A 26,750-nucleotide genomic window follows, 5' to 3' on the forward strand; every position below is an offset into this window, starting at 1 on the left:
CAATGAGTGAAAAGACTGAAGAATTGTCCAGAATAAAGGAGGTTAAAAAGACTTAACCACTAAATGTATTATGTGATACTGGATGGGATTTGGGATCAGAAAAACATTGCTAAAAGGACCTTATTGGCATTGTTGGAAAAATTTGAATATGGATGGACTGTATTGTTTATCATATGACTGCTAAATTTTCCAAGTGTGGATATGGAAAAGAATACTTTTTGTGCTTCAGAAGATCTACACTGAAGTATTTGGTGTTAACAGCCATGATGTCTGCAGATTACTCTTAAAGGATTCAGCAAAAATAAATGTATCTATGTTTTATATAATATGCATGTAGAAAGAAAAAAAAACAGAGAAACAAAATGAGAAGTGCTGAAGCTAGACAAAGAGAATACGATAACCGATGTGATTCTGCAACTTGTATTTGGGGTAAAAAATGGGAGTTCATAACCCACTTGAATCAAATGTATGGAAGATGATATGTCATGAGCTTTGTAATGTTTTGAACAACCAATAAAAAAAAGAGAAAATACGAAAACTGGTGTACTGTTCTCACAACTTCTTTTAAGTTTTAAATTTTTTTCAAAATAAAATTTAGAAAGAAAAATGATCTATGATCAGGCATGGTGGCACATGCATGTAGTCGGAGCTACTTGGGAGGCTAAGGCAGGAGGATCACTTCAGTCTAAGAGCTTCAAGGTGAGGCCAGACTATCTGGAAAAAATAAAAAGGAATTTGTCTATAAATTTTACTTTAAGAGATCTCAGTTTTCTTTCAATGCCTTCATTTTATCTTAACTACTTTAAAGGCTCTATCTCCAAATATAGTCACATTCTGAAGTATTAGAGGTTGACTCAACATAGGAATTTGGGGAGGACACAGTATCAATTACTGAGCCCCTCAAAGACTGTTTATGTCCTTGGAAAGTTCTAATAGGATCTCAACCACTTTTATGAGACTTTCATCAAACCCTTATCCAAACCCCCTTTGTGATGTCAAATTTCTGGCCCATGCCTTACAAATTATTTCTCTCTCTCTCTCTCTTTTTTTTTTCTTTTGTACTGGGGACTGAACTCAGGGGCATTTTCCATGGAGCCGCATCCCCAGACCTTCTTACTTTTTGAGACAGGGTCTCACTAAGTTGCTGAGACTGGCATCAAATTTCGGATCCTTCTGCCTCTGTGACCTGCATTGCTGCAGTCTCCTGTGCCATCTCTCCTAACTACATGTTATTCTTTTTGGTTTTTTTCCACTATTAGAATTCAATTTATTTTTTTATGTATAAATAGTTTATTAATTGATTCTTTTTAGTTATAAATAACAGAAGATTCCATTTTGATATGATTATACAAGCAGGGAATATATCTTATTCTAGTTAGAGTGCCACTCTCATGGATGTACATGGTGGTGGGATTCACTGTGCTGTTTTCATATACGTACCTGGGAAAACTAGGTCAGATTCATCCCACTGTCTTTCCTTTGCTTACCCCGACTCCCTTCCCTCCATTCCCCATTATCTAATCCACTGTCTTTCTGTTCTCCTCACTGCCCTCTCTTATTGTGGGTTAGTTTCCACCTATCAGAGAAAACCTTCTTAACATTTCCACTTCTCTGTTTCTCCTTTTATCTCCTAGCCACCTTCCTCACCTCCTTCCCCTCCTCCTGTTATTCTCCTTACATGGCCCTATGTAGGTGATTTTTTTCCTGTCTGGACTCATCGTCTTTACCCTTTCTCTCAGTTGGGTTCCCACCATGGTTGAGGTCCTTCCCACCTAAAACTTTCGACCCTGTGTAAGAAATAAGGACACACTTTCAAACCAGCTTTGCCATTTCACTCTTTTGAGTTGGTTGAGTCCTTATCCACTATAAAGTGCTAAGAAAATTAAAGCTAATTTAATTCCGAAGAACCAGGGTTTAAGATGTCAAGAGCTAGGTTTCTCACATTGTGGTCTGAAGACCACGAATATGAACAAGAACCTGCGCGCCCCCTGCTCCCGCCACACACAAAGTTATTTCAAACTGAGGCATTGTTACCATGAAATGTTTTATTGCCTTTTTCTCAGAAGACACACTTGCTAAACTCAAAACATGATATAAACTAAAGGGAAAAAATTGTCAACTGGTACCCCCCCCAAAAAAATATCAACTAGTGATAATCACTTGGACATTTCATTGTGTTTGCAATATTTCCATGAATTTCTGTTATCTAGTGTGATCTGCTCTGAATGTGTCCCCGAAAGTTCAAATGTTAGAAATAACCCCCAAATTTATACATTAATGTACTTGGAAAGGGGTCTTCGGGTGATAGTTAGGATTAGATGAGATCTTGAGGGTGGGCCCCCATAGTGGCTTTATAAGAGGAGGAAGACAGACCCAAGCAGACATGCTTGCTCAGTCTCACCATGTGATACACCCCCACACCATGTTTTGTTTTCAGAAAGAAGAAGACCCCCATCAGATACCAGAGCAGTGATCTTGGACTTCTCATCCTCCAGAACCATGAGCCATATAAACTTAGATTTTTTTTTTTATAAATTACCTAGTTTCAGGTATTTTTTTGTAGAAACCAAAAATGTACTAAGAAATAGAGAATGGGCTATTTTCCATGTTATTTCCTTTTTAGTCATAGTTATTTTTCATTTTTTATTAGGAATAATGTTGCTATGAATATTGTGTGGATGCATTTTCAAATTTACACCTATGTTACCTTTAAGAGTTTTAGTTTTAGCTCTTTTCCATTTGGGGTCTTTTCCATTTTGAGTTAATCTTTATGTATGGTGTGAGGGGAGGATCCAACTTCACTCTTCTGCATGCAGATATCCAGATGTCCCAGTACCATTTATAAAAAGATGATTCTTTCTCCTTTGACTTAACTTAGTATCCCTTCTTGACAAGGTCATTGACCATACATGTACAGATTTATTTCTGATTATCATGTTCATTTAACATTTTTTGAGATAACCATTTGTTCTTTCAATATGAAGTATTTCTAGATGCAATCATTTTAATTAATCAAGGGATGATGCAAACTTAGTAATGGTGAACTATCCTTTTCATATTCAGTTATATTTAATTAGTGATCATTTTGTGTTTATAAGTGGGACTCATATGTCATTTACTTCATGTCATATTTGTCAGGCTTTGTCACCAGGTTCATGTAAGTCTTGTGAAATGAGTTCCATCTTTTTCTATGGTTTGGGAAAATGAAGTTTAAAGTAGTTTATAATCTAGAATGTTTGGGATCCCCCTGAACCCTCCAGTTTCCCCTATCTCTGGAGATCACAGGTCTCTGTAAATTGATAGGTTTAAACCACAAGTGACTACTTAACTCACTTGAGTTTAGGAAGTAGTCACTACCTTAAGAATAATTGTGTCCTCTCCTCCTCCCTCCATGTCAGCTGAAGCCATCCTTTCCTTAAAAGGTTTGCTTACCTGAGGTTGTTGCTATGCTTCATTTGTCCTAAATACCTATCATCTTTTCCCTGGTCTCCAGCTGTTGCTACTGAATCTAAAGAAAATACAGCCTGTGGAGCTGACATGTTTGCTCTCCTAAATACCTTGCATCTGTCTTTACATTAAAGTATGAGTGCTGGTGTGATGGTTAAAACATAGGTTTGGTGCCAGGCTGCCTGGCTATGAAAACACCTGCAGATGGGCACAAATCTGTCTTCATCCTACTTTACCACTCTTCCAAGCTCCACTCCCTTTCTAGAAGTTCCTGTCTTAAACTCAGCATCTTCAAAAGGGGGCTTAGCTTCTCAGTCAACCATTGTCAACCTCCTGCTCCTCCTCCTCCACCCCTCCCCCCTCCTCCCCCTTCTCTTCCTCCTCATGTGCCTTTATTTGCAAATGGCACCAACATTCAACAGCCATCCAAGAAAAAAATTTAAAAATCCATAAGTTATTCTAAACACTTTACTCTCACCACCCTCAACAACCACCCTCCATGCTCCATTGTTTCAATCTTTAAAATTTCTCTTCAGTTCCTCCTGCCAGCATCTCTACCTAAGCTTCCTGTCCTCTGTGTTGCTTTCCTACCCATCCTTTACCCCATTCATTGAGGTGATCTTTCTCAAATGCAAATATGACTTGCTTAAAATCTTTCCTTGTTATTTGGTGGGGGGTGCTCAAGTTCCTTAATTTGGGCTCCAAAGTTCTACCTGAACTAACCATTCATTTGTGCACAACAGAGGACACAAACCACTCATTTGAAGCCCGTCGTTTTCCTATCTACTCATTCCTCTCTCTCTCCTGCTTGCCTCCTCAGACTTTCCCAGTTTTTCTTGCACAATCAGTTTCTCTCTCTGCTAGATCCTCTCCATTACCACATAGGTTTACTCTATCAACTTTGGTTTTTAGTTTCCTTTGGTCCAGCTATAGACATTTTTTTCTTCTAGCTAAACTTGCCAGCAGGGATATCTCATGCTTGTCCCTGGAGGTTTGTCTTGTGTCCATGACTGACTATGACCTTTCCCCTTCTTGGCCACTAAGACTGCTTCATTAGAGCCATGAGCAACCTCCAGGCATCAAAGGAGGTGGGAAACATTTCATCCTCTCCTCACTCTAACTCTCCCTGGCATTTAACACTTCTCACCATCCTGAGAATCATTTTTTCTTAATTATTGACTTTGAAGAAAAATCTTAGAACATGCACTACACCCCATTTCTTATTTTCCAGATCCTATTACTGGGATAGAGTTTGTAGAGTTGAAAATAACCCTAAACTAACTCTGCACTACCTACCCACTGGGGCCTAAACATGTTACCATTCATGTGCTGTTAACTTCCTTATTTAGGTTTTCAATTCAGACTTGCTGGAGTTCTAAATTAGAAACCTCTTCCTATTCCACATCTCTACTTCAATATGCCATTAGCATTTAGAAGATCCCATGTCCTAACTGACCCTGTCACCCTATCCCACACTTATTCCTGCATGTCTACATGCAGGCCATGCTCACACACACGGTCACACACACACACACACACACAGAGGCATGCTCATTGCAAACATGTACACACTTACACACATACAAACTTGCGCACACAATCACACTGATCTTCCTCCCAAAGTCCTTCCTTATCAATTAACGCCCACACTCCTCACCTGCTCCTGCTAGGAACCAGAGAGTCCCCCTTGAGGACCCCCTGCTGCGTCTTCACTTGTGCCCATCCCCAAGTCTTTTGGTCTCTAATTTCCCAGTGTCTTGAATATAACCATTCCTATGCCTCTTGGCTTGTGACCAGTCTTGTCCAAGTCATTCCCTTCCCTGGCCTGGACTTGTGCAATAGGCTCCTAAATGATCTCTCTATTTCTCACTTTCCCCTTTTAGCTGCCATCCCAACCCATACACTGCAAAGTTAGCTTTTTAAAATATGAAATTGTCACTTTTTCTTAAAACCAGCTGCACTTAGTATGAGGCATAAGCTGAGACAGCATGACTGAGGACAGCCTCAGAGCTGAAACCTCAGAGGTGAGCAAAGGGATAGCCGGAGGGTTAGCCTGAGGAAAGACAGGGAAGGTTGCATTCCACTTCAGAGAGAATGCAAGCGCAAAGGCCCTGAGGTATGAAAGCTTTGATAAATTAGGGAAAGAAAAACAGTCACTGTGGTTGGAGCACAGTGAGGCAGAGAATGCTAACACATGGTGGAAAGAGTGGCAAAGGCTGAGTTATGTAGGGCCCATGAAAAAGTACTTTAATAAATATATATATTTCCCCTCACCCACTGGCCATAAGCTCCACATAGCAGAATCCATGTCTGTTTTTCCCCCTTTTGTTCACTTTTTATTCCCCATGCTTAGTACAATGCCTGGAACCTGCAGCCAGGTCAAAGCACTGGCATTTCCCCAAATGTACTGTGTCTTCTCTCCTCTGAGGTCCCTGTTTTGGTCTAACTCATCAGGGAAGAGCTGTATCTGAAGATATTTTTTTATTTCTGCAACTGCAAGGGAGGCAATGCTACTGACAGCTAGTGGGCAGAGGCCAGCTAAAAACCATTTGGCCTACGATGTCAACAAAGCTGCCATTGAGAACCCTTATCCTAGTTTAGACCACCTATCCTCCAAGTCCTGTGAGCAGTGCCTCTTCTGGAAAGGTTTTGCCTCCTGATCAAATGGTTTGCATCTGAGGCTCCTCTTCTGGGATCCCCAACTTCCTCGATGTGATCCATCCCTTTGCCTGTTTTATGTCATGGAAGTGATAGAGTTTGGTGTATAGTTGAGCACCCTTATCCCAAAATCTTAACTCTGAAATGCTCCAAAATCTGAAATGTTTGAGGTCTGATATAATATTACAAGTGGAAAATTCTATACTTGACTTCTCTAGATGGGTCACAGTTAAAAACAGGCATACTATCCCAGCAGTTCAGGAGGCTGAGGCAGGAGGATTGCTAGTTCAAAGCCAGCCTCAGCAAAAGCGAGGTGGAAAGCAACTCACTAAGACCCTGTCTCTAAAATAAAATACAAAATAGGACTGGGGGTGTGGCTCAGTGGTTGAGTGCCTCTGAGTTCAAACCCCAGTACCCACCCACACCAAAAAATTAAACAGGCTCACCAAAAGTATTATATAAAATCAACTGCAGTATATATGTATAAGAGACATGTGAATCATAAATGAAATTTATGTTTAGACTTTACTCCCATCCCCCCAAAACCCCACACCCCAAATACTTCCAGTCCCAAGCACTCCAGATAAGGGATGTTCAGCCTGTATGTGCACCAGCAGCTGGTATTACTAACGCAAACTGGGTGGAAATTGATATCTTTTATTGAATGAGTGCAGCCCTCACCACCACCACCACTACCTGCAGGGGCAACAGGTAGAAAGGTGTAAGTGAATTTCATGGCAACATTTAAACCCATATAGTTGACACCTATGAACTCACAGAAGGACTTCCCCAGCCTTGTGTCTATCATGCAAAGTTACCTGTCTCCCCAGGTCTGTGCTAGTTTGTAACCTACAGACATGGCCACTTCTTATGTGTATGATCTGAAAACATGGTCCACTCAATTAGTCACTGCCTTCTTAGAGTTATTCAAATTTAATCCCAATAACATAAGACATAGAACTAGGGCATATGACAGATTCCTAACAATGAAAAAAAAAATAGGGCGGAAGCTTCATTTGCAGTTGGCTTGCTTGTGAGTCACATCTACTTATAGAGCAAGCATGGGCCTGCTGATGCCCAGCAAAAAATAGAAATCCCTGTAGTCACACACTTGTGTTTCTGATCTTGTGCCCACCATCAGGAACGCTCAAAGCCTTCTGCTTTGGATTCAGGTTTGAAACAGACGCTGGTGGAAATGCTGTGCCCTGGGGAAGGGCCTCTTCCCCTCCTGTCTTGCTGCTCCAAGCTCCATTGCTCTCTTCCTCCAAGACCCTGGTCCTCTCTCCCTGCCTAGGTGGCTCTGTTCCTGCTGACTGGGGAAGGAGCAGCCCCAGGTGCTGCAGGTGAGGGCAGGGGTGGGCACCTCACCTCCAGCTCACTGCTGCTGCTGCGGCTGCTGCTGCTGCTGCTTCTCCTCCTCCTCCTCCTCCTGCTGTGAAAGAAGCACCTTGCTCTGGGACATGGAACATTCACTACTGTTAGAAAAGCTTTGTTCCTCTTCCTCCAGCTGTTGGTCCTGCCCTTGGCCCTGGGTCTTCCTCCTCTCCAGCATCTCCTCAAAAAAGATCTGGCAGCTGAAGCCTTCTCGGATGCCATGTTGGGCATGCTCCAGCAGTGCCTCCAGCGAGGGGAAGACGCGGCAGCAGGCTAAGCAGCGGAGCCCATAGTTGGTGGTGACCAGCCAGTCTGGGTGGGTCCGCAAGTCCTGGAGGCAACACTCCAGTGGCTCCAGCAGCTCTGCGTCGTCGGTCTCTGGACAGCAGTTGTTTTTGCTGGCTTCCAACTCCCAGTGCAGGTCAGTGTTGGAAGCCATCTCAAAGGAAGAGCCTTTCCGCCTCTGTCTCTTGATGAACTCGGCTTCACGGATGCGGGGCTTCCTGCTGACCGGCTGGAAGCCAGTTTCTGTCTCCCAGGCCACCGCCACTCCACGTACTGTCTGCACACGGGTGTAGAGGGCGCACAAGCTCTGCGGGGTGGCGTCCTGGTCGTTGCACATACAGGAGAAGCAAGACCGGTATTGGGAGTAGGACTGGTAATCTGAGGACTGGGATGATGGAGAGCTGCTCCAGCCCAGCATCCCCCGAGCCCGGGCTGTGAAGAGGGCGTCCTTCTCATGGGGAAGGGCAGGTCCTGGCTCTGGAGATCTTCCCTCATTCTTTATGTTTCCTGAGAAGCAGAAGGACATTCTCATCAGTGCCCTCTCCAAGGGATTCCTATATTACCTATTTCAACAGCTACTGATTCTGGAAGGTGCAGGCTTTGGGGGCCCCGGGGCAGGTCCCATAACCTGCCTTTACCAGTTTCCTCATAACTCAGAGATACAATAGTGCCTGCAGTGTGCAGTGATGGTAAGCATCAAGTGATTATATGCAATGTTATCACCAAAGACTTGAATAAGCCCCCCAAAGCCATCATCTGGTGAATAAACAGATTGTATAGCCACAGGATGCAATTCTATCCAGGAAAAAAATGAATAAACTATGGATATGTGCAACAATATGGGTGAATCTCTAATGCATTTGCTAAATGAAAGAAGCCAGATTTAAAAGGCTGCACAATTTTCGATTCCATTTAGATGACATTCTAGAAAAGGCAAATTTATAGGAAGAGAACAGGCTGCCAAGAGCAGGCAGCAAGGACTAAGGGGTGGGGAGGAAGGCCCTGACCATAAAGGTACACGAGGGAACCGTTGAGGGTTATAATGTTCTGTATCTTGATCCAGGTGGTAGTTACACATATGTACACTTGTAACAATGCTTAAAATTTGTACATTTAAAATCTGTGAAGTTTTTATACACACATTAACAAAATCTGTGAAGCCTATGTACAAAAACAATGAATGGCAAGTGCTTTGGCCATTCAACCACTCCTTCTCCTTCTCAGTTTGTGACATATCTCCCCCATCCCTCCTTGAACACTGACTGTATCAATCACCATATAAGCACTTGCCATGTTTTAACTCATTTAATATTCAAAACAATCCTAAGAAACTGCATCATTATGAATTTCCCATTTGACAGATGAGGAAACTGAGGCACAGAGACTTTCAATGACTCGTGGAGCCACTTGGCCTCCAGAGCAAATGCTACCCTGAGGACACATCCTTTGCCCACGGACATATCCTGGTAGCTTTCAAATGGATGTTCTAGATTAACTTGAATCAATTTATTATAAAGAAATTTTTACATCACTGCTAAAGTCAAAGGATTAACGTGTTATTTCTTCAAAGACACATAAAAAAATACAACAGTGAACATTTCACATTTTCAAACATATATCTCCTGAAACCACCTTGGGTACTTGAATAGCAGCTTAGGTCTCCTGTAAAGACTGATTTCCTCCTTCATCACCATCAATTTTGATGGTGAACACACCCCTAATGCCTTCCCCTGGGTCTCCGTCTCAGAGAGTGTACCTAGCTCAACTCCAGCCCTTCCTTTTGACCCACCTGGATGGCACAATTCCATATTCTCTTCTGTGGACTCAGGGCTGGTCACGCTGAGGGTGGACCCATCAATGGGTGACTGTTCTCCCTTGTGGTCCATGAAAAAGCGTCTCATGATTTGAAATCAGCACCCGGGGTCTCAGTGCTCCAGCTGTTTGGTAAAAGTTGGCTTGGGCTGTACTGAAGCCCTCTGGCTGGCCCCAGCCCAGTGGCTGCTGGGCTCTTCACGGACACTAGGATCCTGACTATATTCTATGATGTCATCAGTGACATGGGTCTGTTCTATGACTCATGGCAAGGACAGAGACCCAGCCAGGGTGATAGGAGAGGTTTCCCAGTGTGAGCTCATTTCCTCCTGAGACCTTTTCTGTCTGGTGTGTTATCAGGGATACAAACACAAAACACAGCTGCATACATGTATGCACATAGAGACATGAACATATAAACACATAACTAGACACATATACACATAGACATGTGCACACACATGCATGATCACATAAGTTAAAAATGCTTGAACACACACAAATATTCTACACAGTAGCATGAACACACACAACACATTCATACACACCTGGATATGAAAGACACACACATTCACTTAACCCCACAAACATATACACACACAAACTCACACCAGATGCACTCGACCACATACACGCTTACATATCTATGTCATCACCCCACATCCAAATGGGCCTAATTCACACCATGGATACAGGATGAAAAAAGAAAATCTCACCTCCTCCATACGACCTGGCCCAGAGTTCCCACCTGGTCCTCTTTAGGCTCCTCGGCCCTCTGAGCCTCCACCTGTCTCCTGTATATACACCCTGGCTCCATTCCTTCAGCTCCAGACTTCTCTCTGCTGCTCAAACCTACCAGGGGTCCTCCTCTGCCAGGCTCAGGGCTCTGGCACTTGTTTTTAGTCCTGTCTTTCTAGGCTCTTTCCCCTGCCTCCCTGTGGGGCTCACTCATTACCATCTCTGCTGAAATGTCACCTCATCAGAGAAAGCTGCTCATACCACAAAGGAAAGCATACTCTTCAGCTCTCCATCTCTGTTGCCTGAGACTAACTGGCTTTTTGTTATGGTGTCACCACCCTCAAGAATACATAATGTTCGTGTGTGTGCCCCATGTACTTACCTGTATCTGTCTCTTCCTCCTTAAATGCTAGCTCCAAGAAAGTAGAGATGTCCTTTCTTCCCCTCATTATATTCCTAGTAGCTAGAGCAATGTTTAACATATTGCCAAGCACTCTAGAAATAACTGTCAAATAAATGGATGAATAAGCAACCAACACATCAGGTTGACAAGGGCATCCCGTGCCTCATGGAGCTGGCTGCTCTCTCTGCACCTCAGATCTCTGCAGCTCCAAGGCATGCTGGTTCTCTCCCAGGAGGACTCTGAGACTTGCCTCTCCTCCACTTGCACAAACCATGCTTTGGCCACAGTCAGCCTGGCATAAATCCAGCATGCCTTGTCTCTTAGCTCCAGGATGTCCTCACATTTGAACATACTTCCTCTAGCGCACTCAGCACCATTTTGCTCTGCAGCTAATTCTTTCCCAACCCCTGCTCAGTCTCATCAATTCTGTTTAGAATTTCCTAAAAGGTGATGGATTGAAAATAATCCTAATGTTCCAGAAGCAATACCAACATCACCCACACAGCCAGCATCTTCCTGCCTCCTCTTGCCCAGAGGGTGAGGCCCCTGCATGGAAGAAACATAGGAGCGCCAGCGAATGATGAAACGTCACACCTGCAACAACAAAGAGACATTCATTTTTCTTTCTGGTACCCAGGGGTGCTTAACCACTGAGCCGTATTTTCAGTACTCTTTATTTTGAGCCAGTCTCCCTAAGTTGCTTAGGGCATTGCTAAATTGCTGAGGCTGGCTTTGAACCTGGGATCCTCCTGCCTCAGCAGTTGCAGGGATTACAGGCATGCACCACTGCACTCTAAAAGTATTTTTTCTAGCCAAATAAATATAGAGAACTGCCTTACAAAAACAAGGGTGTAACAGCACACCCCCCAAAAAATAAGATCAACAATATGACAGTTAGTTGAGAAATAAATATTTTAAGTTAGAATTTTTTTTTCTTTTTTTTTTTTTTTGTTTTTTTTGGTACTTGGTTTTGAACCCCTAAGCAACATCCCCTATCCCTTTCTTGGTGAGGAGTATGCACTGGAGGTTGAGACCAGGGACATGTTACCACTGAGCTTCATCCCCATTCCTTTTTATTTTGGGGAACAAGATCTCACTAAGTTGCTGAGGCTGGTCTTGAGATCCTCCTGCCTCAACCTCTGGAATCATTGGGATTACAGACATGTGCCACCACACCTAGCTGGGGGAGGTTAAAGTTTTTAAGGGATAATGTCAATAACAAATGTATGGAGGAAAAGAAGACTCAGCCAATTAAATGATACACAAGATTGTATTTACTATTATAAAAAATTAACTTTGGTGTGAAACAACTAGAATGGTTTCATATGGTTCCGATGTTGTGTTTTAATTAAAAATATGTAGAAAGAAAATACAAAATAACATTTATAATTATAGGGTTGATCTTCTCCACTTAAAATGATAATCTTCACAAGCATTATGGGTCAGCGTCATTTTCCTTAACTTCATTGTTTTAAAAATATCTTACTGTTTCAATTTGCATTTCTCTCTCTTTTAGTGAGACAAAACAGAAAAACAAGTAAAGGAAATGAACAGGGAATTCCCATGAGAAGAAATGCAGATGGCTGGTGAATGTATGAGAAGATGTTCAATCCAATTTTAATAAGGGAACTACAACTCTAAAAACCATGATATACAGTACATCAGTTTCCACCTATAACATAGGCAAGAGTTAACATGATTGACAACACCAAGTTCTGATAAGGATTCAAGAAAATGAATTTTCTTATACTGTATTGTTAACAATGTAATTTTCCTTCTCGGAGGAAATGTGGTGATACCCTTTACAATTACAAGTGGGCATATTCTTTCATCAAACACTTAACTATCACCCTTTTCCTGATAAACAGTCACTTTGGGGCTACATACATAAATTGGCACCTAGGGAATTATTTACTGCAGCACCGTTTAATAATAGAAAATAGGAAACATTTCAAAGATTCATCAAAATTTAGAGAAATGGTTAAATAAATTACAACATAATAAAATTATGGACTACTGCTCTATAATTTAAAAAAGAAGTACTGATAAATTCCTTTCCCATGAAAATTCAAGATGCAAGAGAATGTAGAGATGATCCTACATATGTAAAAATTAAACATGACAATTCTTCTTCACAAAAGCCCCAAATCAAATTCTATAGTGTCCACTATGCAAAGGCCCATAGAACATCTGAAAATAACCACACCTGAGGAAACAGCATGGACCTCAGAAGAGGAGAAAGATAAGATGAAGCTCTGGGAGTCTGGATTTCCCAAAGATTGCTACGCCAATGTATATTCTATCCTACATGCTCTCCTTAAACATGACAGGATCCCTTTTTCTGAACCTGAATGGATTTTGTAACTGCTTCATCCAATAGAATCCAGAGGAGGGATGCTTTGTGACTGTCAGTGGAAGCTCATAAAAGATGATATGGCTTCCACTCTCTTTTGGACTCATCCACCATGTTGTGAGGAAGCTCATATTACATGAAGAGGCCACAGTAAGGTGTTCTAAGCAACAGACCCAACTAAGGTCTCAGTTAGCCACCAGAAAGTGACTCCAGATGATTCTGCCTCCAAGCTTTTGAGTATAATCTAGGGCCCTGGACATCACAGAGTAAAGACAAGCCACCACCTCTGTGCCCTGCCTGAATTTCCCCATCCACAGAAACTGAGCATAGTAAAAGGTGATTTTTAGGCACTAGATTTTGGGGCAATTTGCTTTCCAGCCAAAATAATTGAATGGCTGTTGATTGTTACTGTTATACTTAAATATGCCCTAGTAGGACAGCTCATTGACTAGCCTCTGTGTTCTGTGTGCCTCCCTTGTCCGGTCAGGGAAACTGAACGGCCAGTGAGCACTGCGGTTTTCCTAGGACAACTTGGACGATGGCTCCCACCACCACCATCCAAGTACCTTTCTGTTTAGTCTGGTGTGCATGTCCATCTACTTCAGCAGTACTAATCCTGACCTTATGTGAAACTACTTTACCAAACAGACAACAAGGTTTACAAATGGTTGTCTTTGTCTTTAGCCTTATATTTTCTGGTCTCCGCACCATTTCCCCAAGTCCCTTGGTTCAGTGAATTTTCCCCTAGAATCTCCATGTGATCTTTCTAATCCTCTCAATGTCAATGTCCCCCACCAGGTGGGCACTGTTAATCCTCCTTGTAGATAGGGAGTTGGGTGGTCCAGAGGGGTTCGGTGAGGTGCAGGTGGGTGGTTGAGAATGGCGGGGCTGGGGCAGGTCTTCCATCTCTAGCCCTGAAGGCAGGGCTGCTTGGCCAAGCTGCTCTCAAAGCTGTCCCCTAGGCTGCTCCCCAGGATACAGCTGAGAGTGAAGCCCCTCTAGTGGCATGCAGTCATCCTTCACCCTCATGTGGCCTCTGGGCTGCCTCTGCTCATGGAAAAGGCCTCTATCCCAGCCCCTCTGCTTGCTCCAGGCTACTCAGCTGAGACCACCCATCTAGGGTTCCCGCCCACCCCACCCCCCACCCCCCATCCCAGCGCCTGCAGTTTTCCAGCTGGTTCTCTGGTCTTGCCAGGAATCTCCTTGCTTCGCTGCGCTGCCGTAGCCAACAGGGGTGGTGTGCAAAACCCCAAAAGGACCAACGCAGCACTTTCTTGGAGCGCTGTCTGACTCCAGGCCAACTCCTTGCACACATCGCATGTGAGCCCTAAACTTCATCCAGAAGGCCTGGAGTCTTTTCCAGTCTTTACTTTTCCTTCAAATCCTGCTCTTCCCAGCCTCTGTTTTTCTGAGAGGAAGGGAGCTAACAGGAAACAAACCAGCCACAGCCACTTCAGGAAGCAGAGACGCTGCATCTCACTCGCTTTCCTTTGCTTCTAACACAAGAGATGGGTTTGTGCCATCACCCAGGCTACCGGCAGCATCAAACCATTCATCCCAACACCAGGGAGAGTCCAGAAATAGCCTGCTGTCCTGGCCAGGGAGACTGAGATCGCAGGCAGGACGCATGGATCGTGCTTGTGGCATTTCTGTGGCTGTGCCCCTGTGTGACTGTTTCAAGTGGTGAAGGTTCTTCTCTTCACACTAAAAGTAGGGCTCCTTGAGTGCGGATGACTACCCTGCCGCCCTCCCCAAAGTACTGCTGGGATCAGACTTAGTACCCAGGGGAAGGAGGGAAGTGGGCAGCTGCCCCAGATGCTGTGGGGCCAGGTGTAGGCAGGAGGAGATGGGGGGGGGGCGTGTTGGCAGTGGAGGAATTCAGGATGACCTCATCCTTGTGTTCATTCTGCAGAGAAAATGCCAGAAGCCATCAGACAAGTTGAGGATTGAAACGGGGAAGTATTCTCTTTTGAGTTCATTTTCTCTTGTTTCTCGTAACTATTTAAAAAGGAGTGAGTCAGGAGCCTGCAGAAGAAATGTAATGGGAAGAACCCCTTCTCAGGTCCTGCAAGCAAATGGGGAAGGAAGCTCTGCTTTTGTTTTCCTTCAAACTTAATAACAGGCTATTCCTTTTGCACGGTCTGTTTGTCACTGTCTTGGGGTTTTGACCTTCATTTCCAGGCACCCACACAAACAGCCTAGGATTTCTCAGTCATCAGAGATCAGGGAAGAGCAAGTCCCTGGATCTGAGCCCTCAGGAACATTGATGTCCCCACCCTGGGGTCCAGAGACCTCCTCTCTCCTGCTCAGCTCTGGCTCAGTGGGACTGTAATATTTAAGGAGGTTGCTGAAGGCAGAAGAATCTGCTTCTAACACATGCTTTCTGGTAAGGGTGATCCAAGCCAGGACATCCCACTGGACACACACATGACCAGAGCTCCAGCATCCCAGCAGCTAACCACACCCTTCGCATGTTCTTAGAGAGCCACACAGGAAGCTCCAGGGAAAGGGCTGGGCCTTTCCTTTCTCTATGTCCAAAATGATCTGGCCAGGGGCCACCTGGAAACAGCTCTCAGGCCGAAGTTACTAAGACTTACTGCATGAGCCTCCCAGCTGCATGGCCCAGGGCTCTGACTTGGGGGATGAGAACCGAGGACCCCAAAGGCCAACAGTGAGTTACCTCAATTTCTAAGTATGCTGTGCATACCCTGGTGCAGACTGCAGCTCACATACAAAGCATATGGGTGTTAGTTGCTAGAAAATAGCATGTGCATTCACAGGTTATCCCTGAGCAGAACTGGAATGATTTATTTTTTATCCTCACTATTAGAATAGTTATTTCAGAAACTGCCTTAAGATTAGCTTCTTCCCATGCCATCCTTCAGAGATGATTCGATTGCTTAATGGATGGAAGAGTTGTCCCAAGGGAGAGCAGCAACTCTGTTCCTTCCCCAGCACACTACCCAAAACCTTGAGTGGATCCCAGACTCTCTAGTAATTAATAGGAATGGGGTGAGGGACTTCTGGGAAGGGTGGATCAGGCTACATGAAATTCCCACAAGAGAGTTCCCAAGAAAAGAATCTGAGGCCAAAGCATAGGGACCAGAACATGAATCAGTCCATTCAAGCCACACCTGTCAGCTGCCCGCTGTGTCCCCTCCAGTGCAGTGAGATTGTATAGACATTGACTGAGACACCAGCTTCTAGCTTCACTACATACATGCCCCAGGCCTGAGCCTTGCTCTAGTAGGAGGTCTGGTCCTAATGTCCCTTCATTGCTCCAGGCACTCAGCATATTCACAGGAGGACCTCAAGGGAAAGAGAAATGGTTTCAGTGGGGCAGAACTGGGCTCTTGAACATTCAAAGTGCAACAGGGAGTGAGTAGAAAGGACCATAGCAGCATGCCTTCCACCTCTTCTACCTCTGTCACCTGAAGCAGCCAGCATCACAGGGAGGAGAGAAGAACCCTGACAATGTTGGTGGGAAGGAGAGAGTCAATCTTGATTCACTTTATAAGAAAAAGACAGCTGTATTAGTCTGTTTTTTATTGCTATAACAAAATACCCAAGGTTAGGTATTTTATAAGGAAAAAAAATAGGCTTATTTGGCTTATGATTCTGGTGCCTGGAAAAATCCAAACATTATGGTGCTGCCATCTGGTGAGGACCTGCTGGCTGTATCACATCATGGTGGAGAAGTGGGAGGGAACAGCTGCCTGCAGAAGAGTCCAAGCACAGGGAATGGTGGCCTCACTTTTTTTTAACTTTTTTTTTTTAGTAGTAGGTGGACTCAATACCCCCATTATATTTTTATGTGGTGCTGAGGATCGAACCCAGAGTCTCATGCATTCTAGGTGAGCTGCCTACTTCTGAGCCACAACCCCAGCCTGGAGGTCTCACTTTGTAACAATTAGTCCTCTTGAGAGTACAAAACCAGTCCTGTGAGAACTACAGTGATTTCCTAGGGTGATGTTCCCATGACCTGATCACTTTCTACTAGGCCCCACCTTGTATAGAGCCACCACCTTTAAACACTGTTACTTCGTCGCACCAAACTTCAGACATGTGGACCTTTCAGGTTATATACAGCCCATAGCAAGAACTCTTCTCAGAAGTCAATCCCAGTTCACCCTGGCTGTCTGAAATTCAACAAAGATGGTAGAGATGGGAGGCCAGCGTATAGTAATCTTCTGTTATGTACAAGACAAGACAGTAGGCATCTGCCTATTACTCAAGGTTCAATTTCTAGTTTTAAAATTATTTACAATAAACCTGAAAATAATTCAGCAAATGCATTGTTCCTTTATTAGCTATAACACTTAATTGACTATGTAGCACAATTTCACAGATTATGGGACATTACAATGAAATATCACTGACCCATCTAGAAGATAATTTTTATACTATCTACCTGCCTTAGCACAACAGATGTAAATGGCTCATACTTGAACCACAGTGGAGACACAAACATCAGTAATCGATAAGGAGCAGTCACGGCAGGCTGCACCACCTAACCCACAACAAATTAAAGAGATCACAGAAAAGCCAAACTAGAATAATTAAGAGGCAAGAATAGCAGCAATTGGAAACTGATCTCTCAGGTCCTCAGGGATAAGATTCCAGAAACACAGCTGCTCGCTCCACATCGCACTCTGTCCAGACTGAGATGTGTGCAGGCGGCTCTGTGGCCTGAGCATCAGAGGACGTAGCAGGACCCAGGCTCAGTCCTTGAAAGTCTAATACGGACTACTTTAAAATACAACTGCCAAAATAACTCAGATGGCTAGGGTATAGCCCTTGGTCGAATGTTAAAAATGAAAGTTAGTGTCCCAGCTCAAACCATCCCTCCATAGAAAGGAAAAAGTACTTGGCATTTGTAAGGTGTTCACAGCCCAAAAGGACATCTAGTGGTGTGCAGGAACCAGCTAGTGCTCGTAAGCTAGTGAGAACCAGGGGCTGAATCTTTCAAGAACTTTGCAAGCTAGTTGTTAAACATAGCCATTATCAAAATCAAAGTCATATAAACTATAAAATCATATAAGTCACATAAAATAAATGTTATTAAAAACAAAATTAATAAAATACTAAAAAAAATCCACTTCTGCCACATGCAGTGGCATATGCCTATTCTCCGAGCAACTCAGGAGATGGGGGCAGGAAGGGCACAAGTTCAAGGCCAGTTTCACCAATTTAGCAAAACCCTTAGCAGCTTAGCAATAACCTGCCTCAAAATAAAAGAAGAAGAAGAAGAAGAAGAAGAAGAAGAAGAAGAGGAGGAGGAGGAGGAGGAGGAGGAGGAGGAGGAGGAGGAGGAGGAGGGGCTGAAGGCATAGCTCAGTGGTGGGTTCATTTCCAGTTAAGGAAAAAAAAAAGTTGCTCCAGGTGAGTGGTTCTGGTGCTTGTGTGTCTGCTAGGGTTGAGTTGGTAGGGTTGGAGAATTCCTGGGTTTAATAGGTTAAAGAAAAACTGAAACAATGGAATTCCACATAGTTAATAAAGAAATGGAAAATATGTTCACAATGTCATGAGTAAAAAATGTACTATATAATCCCAGTTATGTAAAACCTAGTGCATGTGCACATATGTACACACGGACACACATGTACAGTCTGGGATTAGACATACCTGAACCTTAATGGTGTGTATTTCTGTATGGAAAGGGGATTCCTCATTCTTTAGTTTATTTTCTATTTTTTCTATAATAATCATGTGTCAAGGGACAAAATTACAATAGTTTAGTTTAAATTTTTTTAATATACATATTTTTTAGTTTTTTTAGGTGGACACAATGTCTTTATTTTATTTTTATGTGGTGCTGAGAATGGAACCCAGTGCTTCACGCATGCTAGGTGAGCGCTCTACCACTTGAGCCACATCCCCAGCTCCAGTTTAGTTTAAATTTTTAATTGGCTTTATTTTTTATTCTACAATCAAGCAACAATTCATTCTATAAAATAGAATGAGTATTTAAATGGGCTGAGAAAAAGAGTTTGGTTTTAGGGACAGAAAAGGGCTGAAAAAGCAGAAAAAAAAAGTAAAATGTATGTCATTAACATACATTTTCAAAGTTAAATAACATTTTCAAAGTTATTTTCCCTGTAAAACAGGGTCAGGCAGACAGAACAAGAGAGAAAATAACCAATTGGTTAACATCAGCTTACATTTTTATTTAAGGATTAAGGCAGAAAAAAACCCAAAACTTCATTATCATGCCAATTGAAATCGCCCTGTTTGGGAACTTTAATTGTTACCTCTGCTCCTAATTTCCTAGGCATGGAACTTTAGCATCAATGATTCCATTTTGATTTTCAGTCTTTTTCTGTTGGAGCCCAGGGCAGGAGCCCAGTCTCAAACAATGATTCCTGTAACTTTTATTTAATACATGTAAGAAAATAAGCAACGAATTGTTTCTAATTGTCTTTGAATGCTAATGGTACTGAGGTGGGGGGGCATATAGTCCCACAAGCAAGATACTGCAAACCCGCATGCTTGGTGGCCACTTCATCCCCAGGAAAATACACCAGCCCTCAGGCAGGTCCTTTAGCCCAAAGACTCCGAATGGGCACCAGTCTCTGGGGTTGAGAGCTGCACGTGGCTCACTGCGTAGAGGAAACTGGGTTAAAACCAAACAGGCGAGAAGGAGGCTCGTGGGAAAGACATGACATTTGTTTGCAAGGAAGCATAAACAAGGACAAATGAAGACAGGGAAATGTGGCTCAGGGAGGGCCTGATCAAAGCCAGCTGGGCTGCAGGAAGAGATGCCCAGGGGCGGACTTGGCAGCATGGGCCTGTGGAGGCCAGAGAAGTTTCTCTAGCCCTGGGGACTGCCAGGGAGTGTGACCTAGAACATGAACATCATTTCTGGAGATTGAGCACAATGGGCTGCAGACACCTAAGACTTGAGTAAGTTGTTCCCACTGCTGGGAGGAAGACCCACCCAGATCTATGTTCTCGGCCCCACGGTAATGGAACAGAAGAGCATTGGTATGTACCACCAACCACATGCCAAATAGAGCTGGGAATTTCCTTACATCATTGAGTCCTTGTGGTATTCCTGGAGGACATGAATATGACCCCCGACACCCCACCAGTTTTCCAAGGTCAAATAGCTGCTGAGTTGTGAAGCAGGCATCAAGCTCAGGGCCCATGTCCATCTACACAGCACAAGTTTTCCCCATCCAAGCAAGCCAGATTGTCACCAGGGTCCCACCAGAGCCTTCTCAGTGCCTTCCAGTGCCCTTTTCTCCTTTGAACCTGGGCCCCAATCCAAAGATCTCCACTGGCCTCCATTCATCACTCTTTCTAAGCATGGGAGATCCTGAAAGAGCTAGTGTGAGGTCCAGACTTGGGCCTTACAAACACCTCGACTTCAGATGGTTTGACTCACAATATTTTGACTTTATGCTGGTATAAAAGCAAGAGTCGTTCAGTAGAAACCATTGAAAGTTGATTTTTTTTTTAAGTTTCTTATGGTGCTGGGTATCCAGCTCAGGGTCTCAAGCATCCTAGGCAAGCTACATCCCCAACCCTGGAATGTCTACCTTTTCCTGGGCTCGTGATATGCATCATGGTCCTCTTGCAATGCTGAGCAGCGGAAGCAAGCCACAGCTCCCAGTCAGCCACACAACGACAAGGTGAGGCACTCTCCCACAGTGTTGCTGACCTGTGACATTCAGTATGTCAGGTGTAGTAAATGCAATTTTGACTTGCCGATATTTTTAATTTACAATGGGATTATTGAGATGTAACCCTGTGCAAGTCAAGAATCTGTTTTTCCATCCCGGAAAAACTAGAGCAGCTTCACAATGTTTATTTAAAATCGTGCCAGGCAAAAGCAAAGCACAAATTGCAAATTATCATGTGATAGTTCACTGATTCCATGGACAATAGCTGAGGCTTAAAAGTCATAAAACCTTTAAGATTTTCTCAAGTGGTTGGACCCAAGTAGGATTTTTTTGCTGTTTTTCTTCATTGCTTTTAGAGAACAGACACGGGCTCCCTGCTCAGAATGAGGAGGTGATAGAGGTGTTCCCTTCAGTCCCAGGTGCTGTCTAAGGATGTGATCAGCCCTTACCTGTAGTTGCCAAGCTTCTGAGTCAACTCCTGTCACTGTCCTCTGAGCAGGTGCCCTTGATCCTTCCCCTTTGATTGTCTCTTATCTTGGGTGAGTCATCACCACCCCCATTTTTTTAAATAATTATTTTTTAGTTGTAGTTGGACACAATACCTTTATTTCACTTATTTATTTTTATGTGGTGCTGAGAATCGAACCCAGGGTCTCACACGTGTGAGACGAGCGCTGTACTGCTAAGCCGCAACCCCAGCCCACCACCCCCATTTTTAAAGTCCTTGAAAAATCGTAGAAGTTATGGAATGATTTTCACCTGCCTGGGGTCACATCATGGATATCTTTTTTTTCCTTAATTTTTTTTTTAATTGCGGATGGACACAATACCTTTATTGTGTTTATTTATTTATTTTTATGTGCTGAGGATTGAACCCAGTACCTTACAGGTGCAAAGCAAGCACTCTACCACTGAGCCACCACCCCAGCCCCACATCCTGGATATCTTGACTGGCATCCATCTTTCCTTGAAGTGATCTCAAAGATTTTACATGGTGAAACTTTCCAAAAGTCCTCCGTAGGCATTATTTCCTCTCTACAAAGTGTCCCTCCTGTGGAACTTGTAAAAGACTCTTTCTGTGAAGGCAGGTTCCCTTCCTGCCGTCTGGCTCTTCTACCTACCCTCTTCTCTGGGGACAGAGCCTGCCCTGTGAGCCTGGGCTGTGTGGTCAGGGGAGGAGCCTCTGCAATTCACAGGCATAAAAGCCTCCATGTGGTTCTCTACAACTTTGATCATTCTGGAAGGTCGAGCTGTTATAGATCCACAGCCATCAGGAAGAGCAGAGACTTTCTAGACCCAGAGCTTCCATTGTGCCTAGAAGTTCCCATTCTGATTGGAGGCCATTTCCTTATCTGTTCACCTAACTAGTGGGAATAAAAGACATCTGCTCCCCAGAAAGAGAAGACAAATGAATGTACTCTTGTCATCATGTGGAGCCGAACCTGGGCTGCAAACTCGAAGAGGCCAGAGAGGAACACACGTTCTGTCCCAATGTCAGGGTACAGAAACTTTGGAGACCAGATTCCCCATGAATGCTGTTACCCAGGTCCTTCCTCACTGGCCGTGCCCCATGCAAACTGTGGTTTTAGGGGGAAAAAAAATCTACCTGTCCCCAGAGAAATTTTCACATCTGCACCAAAAGAATATATGCAAGATTTTTCATTGCATGTGGTTTATATTAACAAAAAATTAGAAACGGTACATATTTAAAAAAAACAAGCGAAACATGAGAAATTATATCAATCAGTGAAAAAAGTAGCAAAATGTTTAAAAAGCAAAAAGCATTTGTGAGCATGTGGGAAAGAGTAGAGTACTGGTTGTATATTGGTAGAAACACAGTGATGAAGATTTAAGCAGTAAACTACTAGAGCTTTTATTTTCAATTTTCTCCCATGGTAATTAGTTTGTTTAGTTCCCCATTTCTTTTTGAGATAAGTGTAGTCATTTAAATTTTCTGAGAAAACCATTTATTCTATCTAGACTTTTCAAATTGGTTTCTCTAAAAGTATTCCTATGCTCGCCGGTACTATTTGAAAATAGTCTGTAGTTCATAGTAATAAATGTTTATTAAGCATCTACTTTCAGCTCAGCATTGTCCTGGTTCTGGGGATAGAAGAAAACAAGATACACAATCTTTGTCCTGGAGAAGTTTCCATTCCTGTGAAAGACAGAAATTGATGGATAAAGACATACATATGTGACCTAATGTCAGCGGTGATAGATGCTCTGGTGAAAATAGTAGCCTGCTGAGTGTATAAACATCTGTGGGAGAGCTTGCAGCGGGGGCCTTTCTATGATACGGGGCAGAGCACTGTGGAGAGGGAGTAATCAGCCCTTTGAGAACTGGGGAACGACTTTTCTCAGTTCTAGATGTTCTACATAACTCTCACGTAGAGTTTCCCGTTGCCCACTATTGTAGTGTAGATGAGCAATGTCCCCCAAAGGCTCACGTGTGGAAAACTTGGGCTCCAAATGCAGCTATGTTCAGAGGTGGGGCTTTGGGGAAGAAATTGGATCATGAGGGCTCTGATTTCATCAATCCATTAATCCATTAATAGGTTCATAATTGAGAAGACTGTTGGGAAGTGATAGAAATCATAGGAGATAGGGCTTGTAAGAGGAAATAGGTCACAGGAGGCATGTCTGGAAGAGATATCTTGTCCCTGACCCCTTACTCACATTATCTCTGTGCTTCCCAGCTTTTCTTCACCCCACCTTTCTGCCATGATACAGTACTTCTCCACAGGTCTGGAAACAATGGTACCAGCTGACCATGCACCAAAATCTCTGAACCCAGGAGCCAAAATAAATCTTCCTCCCTCTAAGTTGATTTTCTCAGGTATTTTGTCACAGTAACTGAGAGTTGACTAACATACCTACCAAGTATTCCTCTCTGTTCACTTTTCTGCTCCAATTATAATTAGAACAGAATTGTTCTAATATTTTTCTGATAATAATTTCTGTTATAGTAATTATTTCAAAGTCCTTGACTGCTAATTTCAATATATGGATTATCATAAGTCCATTCTAGCATCCTTTAGGTCTCATTATGAGTCACAATTTCCTGTTTCTTTGAGTGTCTTTTATTGTTCTATTGAATACAGAACATTGTGGATGGTACATTATAGAAACTCTGGACTCAGTTATCTTCCTTCAAAGAATGTTGACTTTTAGTTTTGTGTTTTCATAAATTCAGAATTTGTCCATTTTGCATCCACTCATTACTGGGCCAAACTAAAGCTACAGTTGTTTATATCTCCCCGTCAACCAGCTGTCATAGGTGCCAGGAAAATCATATCACAAGCCTTCTAAGCAATCCCAAGTCCATGCCCCCAAACACCTCCTTTTATCTGACTTACACACCAAGTCAATGTTATTCTGATGAGCAAGTTCTAAACTGCTTTGCCTGCCTGTCCCTGCCTTTCACAGAAGACACAATAAAGACTTTGGGTCCTGTTTTACCCCCATTCCTTCTGCCTCTTGACTAAACATGGTACTTCCACCCTGTGGGCTGGGTAACATGATGTGTCCCTTTCTCTTGGGAAATGTAAGTAATAATTTCTCTATGTTGTCACTCATACATCTTTATAAATTAAGACCTGGGCACAAATCTTTAGTCTGGCAAGTTAAATTATTGTCAATTACTTGGATTCTATAGAATCCTGGTTTTAGACTGTGTTGGTCTATATAAGTTTTATCTCTAGTCCTAGGGCATAACCCCTAGTTTAAGTTTCAGTACAATACACTTATGCTTGCCAAGAGTGTTTGTGGTCTTTAAAATAACAGAACAAACAGGACTTATTTATATAAAAAGATTTATTTTAAGGAATCAGCTTACATAATTACAGAGGCTTGAAGTACTAACTCTGCATGGTGGGTGGCAGGCTAAAGATCCAGAAAGAGCTCATATTGCAGTTCAGGTCTGAAGGTCATCTACTGCATAATTTCTTCTTCATCAGGGGAGATCAGTCTTGTTCTATCTGGATCTTCAACTGATTAGACCAAGCCCAGTGACATTATGGAGGGCAATGTGCTTTACTTTCAAAGTCCACTAATTTAAATAAAAATCTCATCCACAAACACTCTCATGGAAACATCCAAAATAATGCACACCAGGCACTGTGGCACAGCCATATTGACATAAAATTAATAAAATTAACTGGCATTCCAAATCCCTAATTTGGTAGAATTGGAACTCCAAGCTGTCTCTCAATTTCAGGACAATTGCTGAATTCGCTGCTCAACATTTTTTAAGCCTTCCAGCTATTTCTTCTCAATGAGTCTCTGGGAGACTTGCCCAGATTAGAGAATCAGTCAAGGATTGAAGGGCGATTTTAAAGCAGATTTTGGTTTTGTTTCTAAAGATGCTTCCTTTTTTGAGATAGTTCCCCTAAATTTTTAGAATTTTTTTAAATTTATTAAACTGTGATTGCTTCAAACCCCAATGTGTGTCTTCCCAGCCCAGTAAGATTGTCATTTGCTGCTTAAACTCTCTCCCCCAGTGTAAACTGGCACCTGTCCTCAGGAACAAAGCTGGGTCAGTATGGAACTCACCACTTCTCCTCTTTCAATGACCAATTTCCCTCTAGCTTCTGCCAGTTTTTGGTGACTCTTTAGTGACTCTAAATAGTTGTATTGAGCTTATCGTTGTGATTGGTAGAAAGGTTAGAATTAGAACACTACTCTGTCATTACTCTAGAATTTAGAATTTCATAAATTATTTTTAAAAATATTTTAGGTTTCCAAACAAAGGATGCCTTTGTATTAGCAATTTTTGGGGGGAGGGGGATTTGAACTCAGCCACAACCCCAGCCCTATTTTGTATTTTATTTAGAGACAGAGTCTCACAAAACTGCAACAGCCTTGCTGTTGCTGAGGCTGGCTTTAAACTGGCAATCCTCCTGTCTCAGCCTCCCAAACTGCTGGGATTACAGGCATGCACACTGAGACCAGCTGTATTAGCAATTTATTAAATGTGTGTGTGTGTTGCTGGGGATTGAACTGGGTCTTGTGGGTCCACCAATGCTCTACCAATGAGTTACATTTTAAATTTTTAAAAAATGTTTTATTTCATTGTGGTCAGCCAATGTAGAGTACATAATTTCAATTCTTTGCCATTCTTTGAGATTAATTTTTTTGTTTCTTTTTGGCCTACTTAAAGGAAATTCCACACCCAGTATGTTGATACTTTGAGAGAAATGGTTTCAAACCTCTGACAATTTCTCCCCATGTGAATGTCACATTTCATTCTATTTCTGAGCTATGCCCTTAGGTACAGAGAGCTTCATGTGCTTCTATTATGTTGGTGGGTAATCAATATCAAATATCTTCCTCTGAACCTTGCCAGGCTTTTCACTTGAATTCAGTTTTTCTGATATTACAACTTCTACATTTGTTTTATTTTCTGTAAGCATTAGCATATGTTTTTTTTTCAATATTTATTCTTTAGTTGTAGTTGGACCAATATCTTTATTTTATTTATTTATTTTTATGTGGTGTTGAGGATCAAACTCAGGGCCCCACACATGCTAGGTGAGCACTCTACCACTGAGCCACAATCCCAGCCCAAGCATATGTTTTTATTTATTATTTTTAGATATATATGACAGTAGAGTATATTTTGACATATTATGTATACATGAAGTATAACTTATTCTAATGAGGTTCCCGTTCCTGTGGTTGTACATGATATGAAGTTTTATTGGTACATATTCATATATGTACATGGGAAAGTTCTGTCAGATTTTAAATTTTTAATCTATTTTCAATCACACTACAATTTTCATTTTAGTTGTGTCCTTTATAAACAGCATCTGATTGAATTTTTAAATCAAAATAAATGTTTTTTAAAAGGTAAATTTCATTTATTTAGTCAATTCCCATTTAATGTTCTGTATTAACACTTGTTTTTGCTACCCAGATTTGCTATTTATTTATGATGTTCTCTTATTTGTTCCTTCTCTTCTTCCCTCTCTTCCTACTCCTTCTTCATTTCCTCCTCCCTCCCCTTCTTTGGACTACAATTATTTTAAAGTTTTCGATGCTATTTTTTAAA

At 42.5% G+C, this 26,750-nt stretch overlaps 2 protein-coding genes across 3 annotated transcripts in view; both read right to left on the bottom strand.

Annotated features, from left to right (window-relative positions):
* Positions 1 to 673: 673 nt before the first annotated feature.
* Positions 674 to 9,675, bottom strand: FAM170B (family with sequence similarity 170 member B). Of its 2 annotated transcripts, XM_081268516.1 has the most exons (3): positions 9,554 to 9,675; positions 7,474 to 8,271; positions 674 to 714 (listed from the first exon to the last, which is right to left on the bottom strand). In XM_081268516.1, the coding sequence occupies exons 1-2, from the start codon at positions 9,663 to 9,665 to the stop codon at positions 7,481 to 7,483; spliced, it is 903 nt and encodes a 300-aa protein (XP_081124642.1). In that variant the 5' UTR covers positions 9,666 to 9,675; the 3' UTR covers positions 674 to 714; positions 7,474 to 7,480. The 2 variants fall into 2 exon arrangements, with proteins under 2 accessions (XP_081124642.1, XP_081124641.1); XM_081268515.1 differs by lacking the exon at positions 674 to 714 and having other exon boundaries at positions 6,782 to 8,271.
* Positions 9,676 to 11,059: 1,384 nt separating this feature from the next.
* The window catches only part of TMEM273 (transmembrane protein 273), a 55,393-nt gene continuing 39,702 nt past the window's right edge, over positions 11,060 to 26,750 (bottom strand). The window contains exon 5 of the mRNA XM_081268518.1: positions 11,060 to 11,311. Coding sequence (XP_081124644.1) covers positions 11,185 to 11,311 — 127 coding nt within the window. The 3' untranslated portion in view covers positions 11,060 to 11,184. The remainder of the gene's footprint in view (positions 11,312 to 26,750) is intronic.

This window comes from Spermophilus citellus (genome assembly GCF_964194105.1).
Source record: "Spermophilus citellus genome assembly, chromosome: 15".
Classification (NCBI taxonomy): domain Eukaryota; kingdom Metazoa; phylum Chordata; class Mammalia; order Rodentia; family Sciuridae; genus Spermophilus; species Spermophilus citellus.

Bases quoted from the DNA above. Each gene is read 5' to 3' on its own strand.
- FAM170B (XM_081268516.1), bottom strand. From the start codon at position 9,665: ATGAGACGCTTTTTCATGGACCACAAGGGAGAACAGTCACCCATTGAT. The intron at 8,272-9,553 runs GTGGGTCAAAAG...TCTGCTTCTCAG, and splicing joins TATGGAATTGTGCCATCCAG to GAAACATAAAGAATGAGGGA.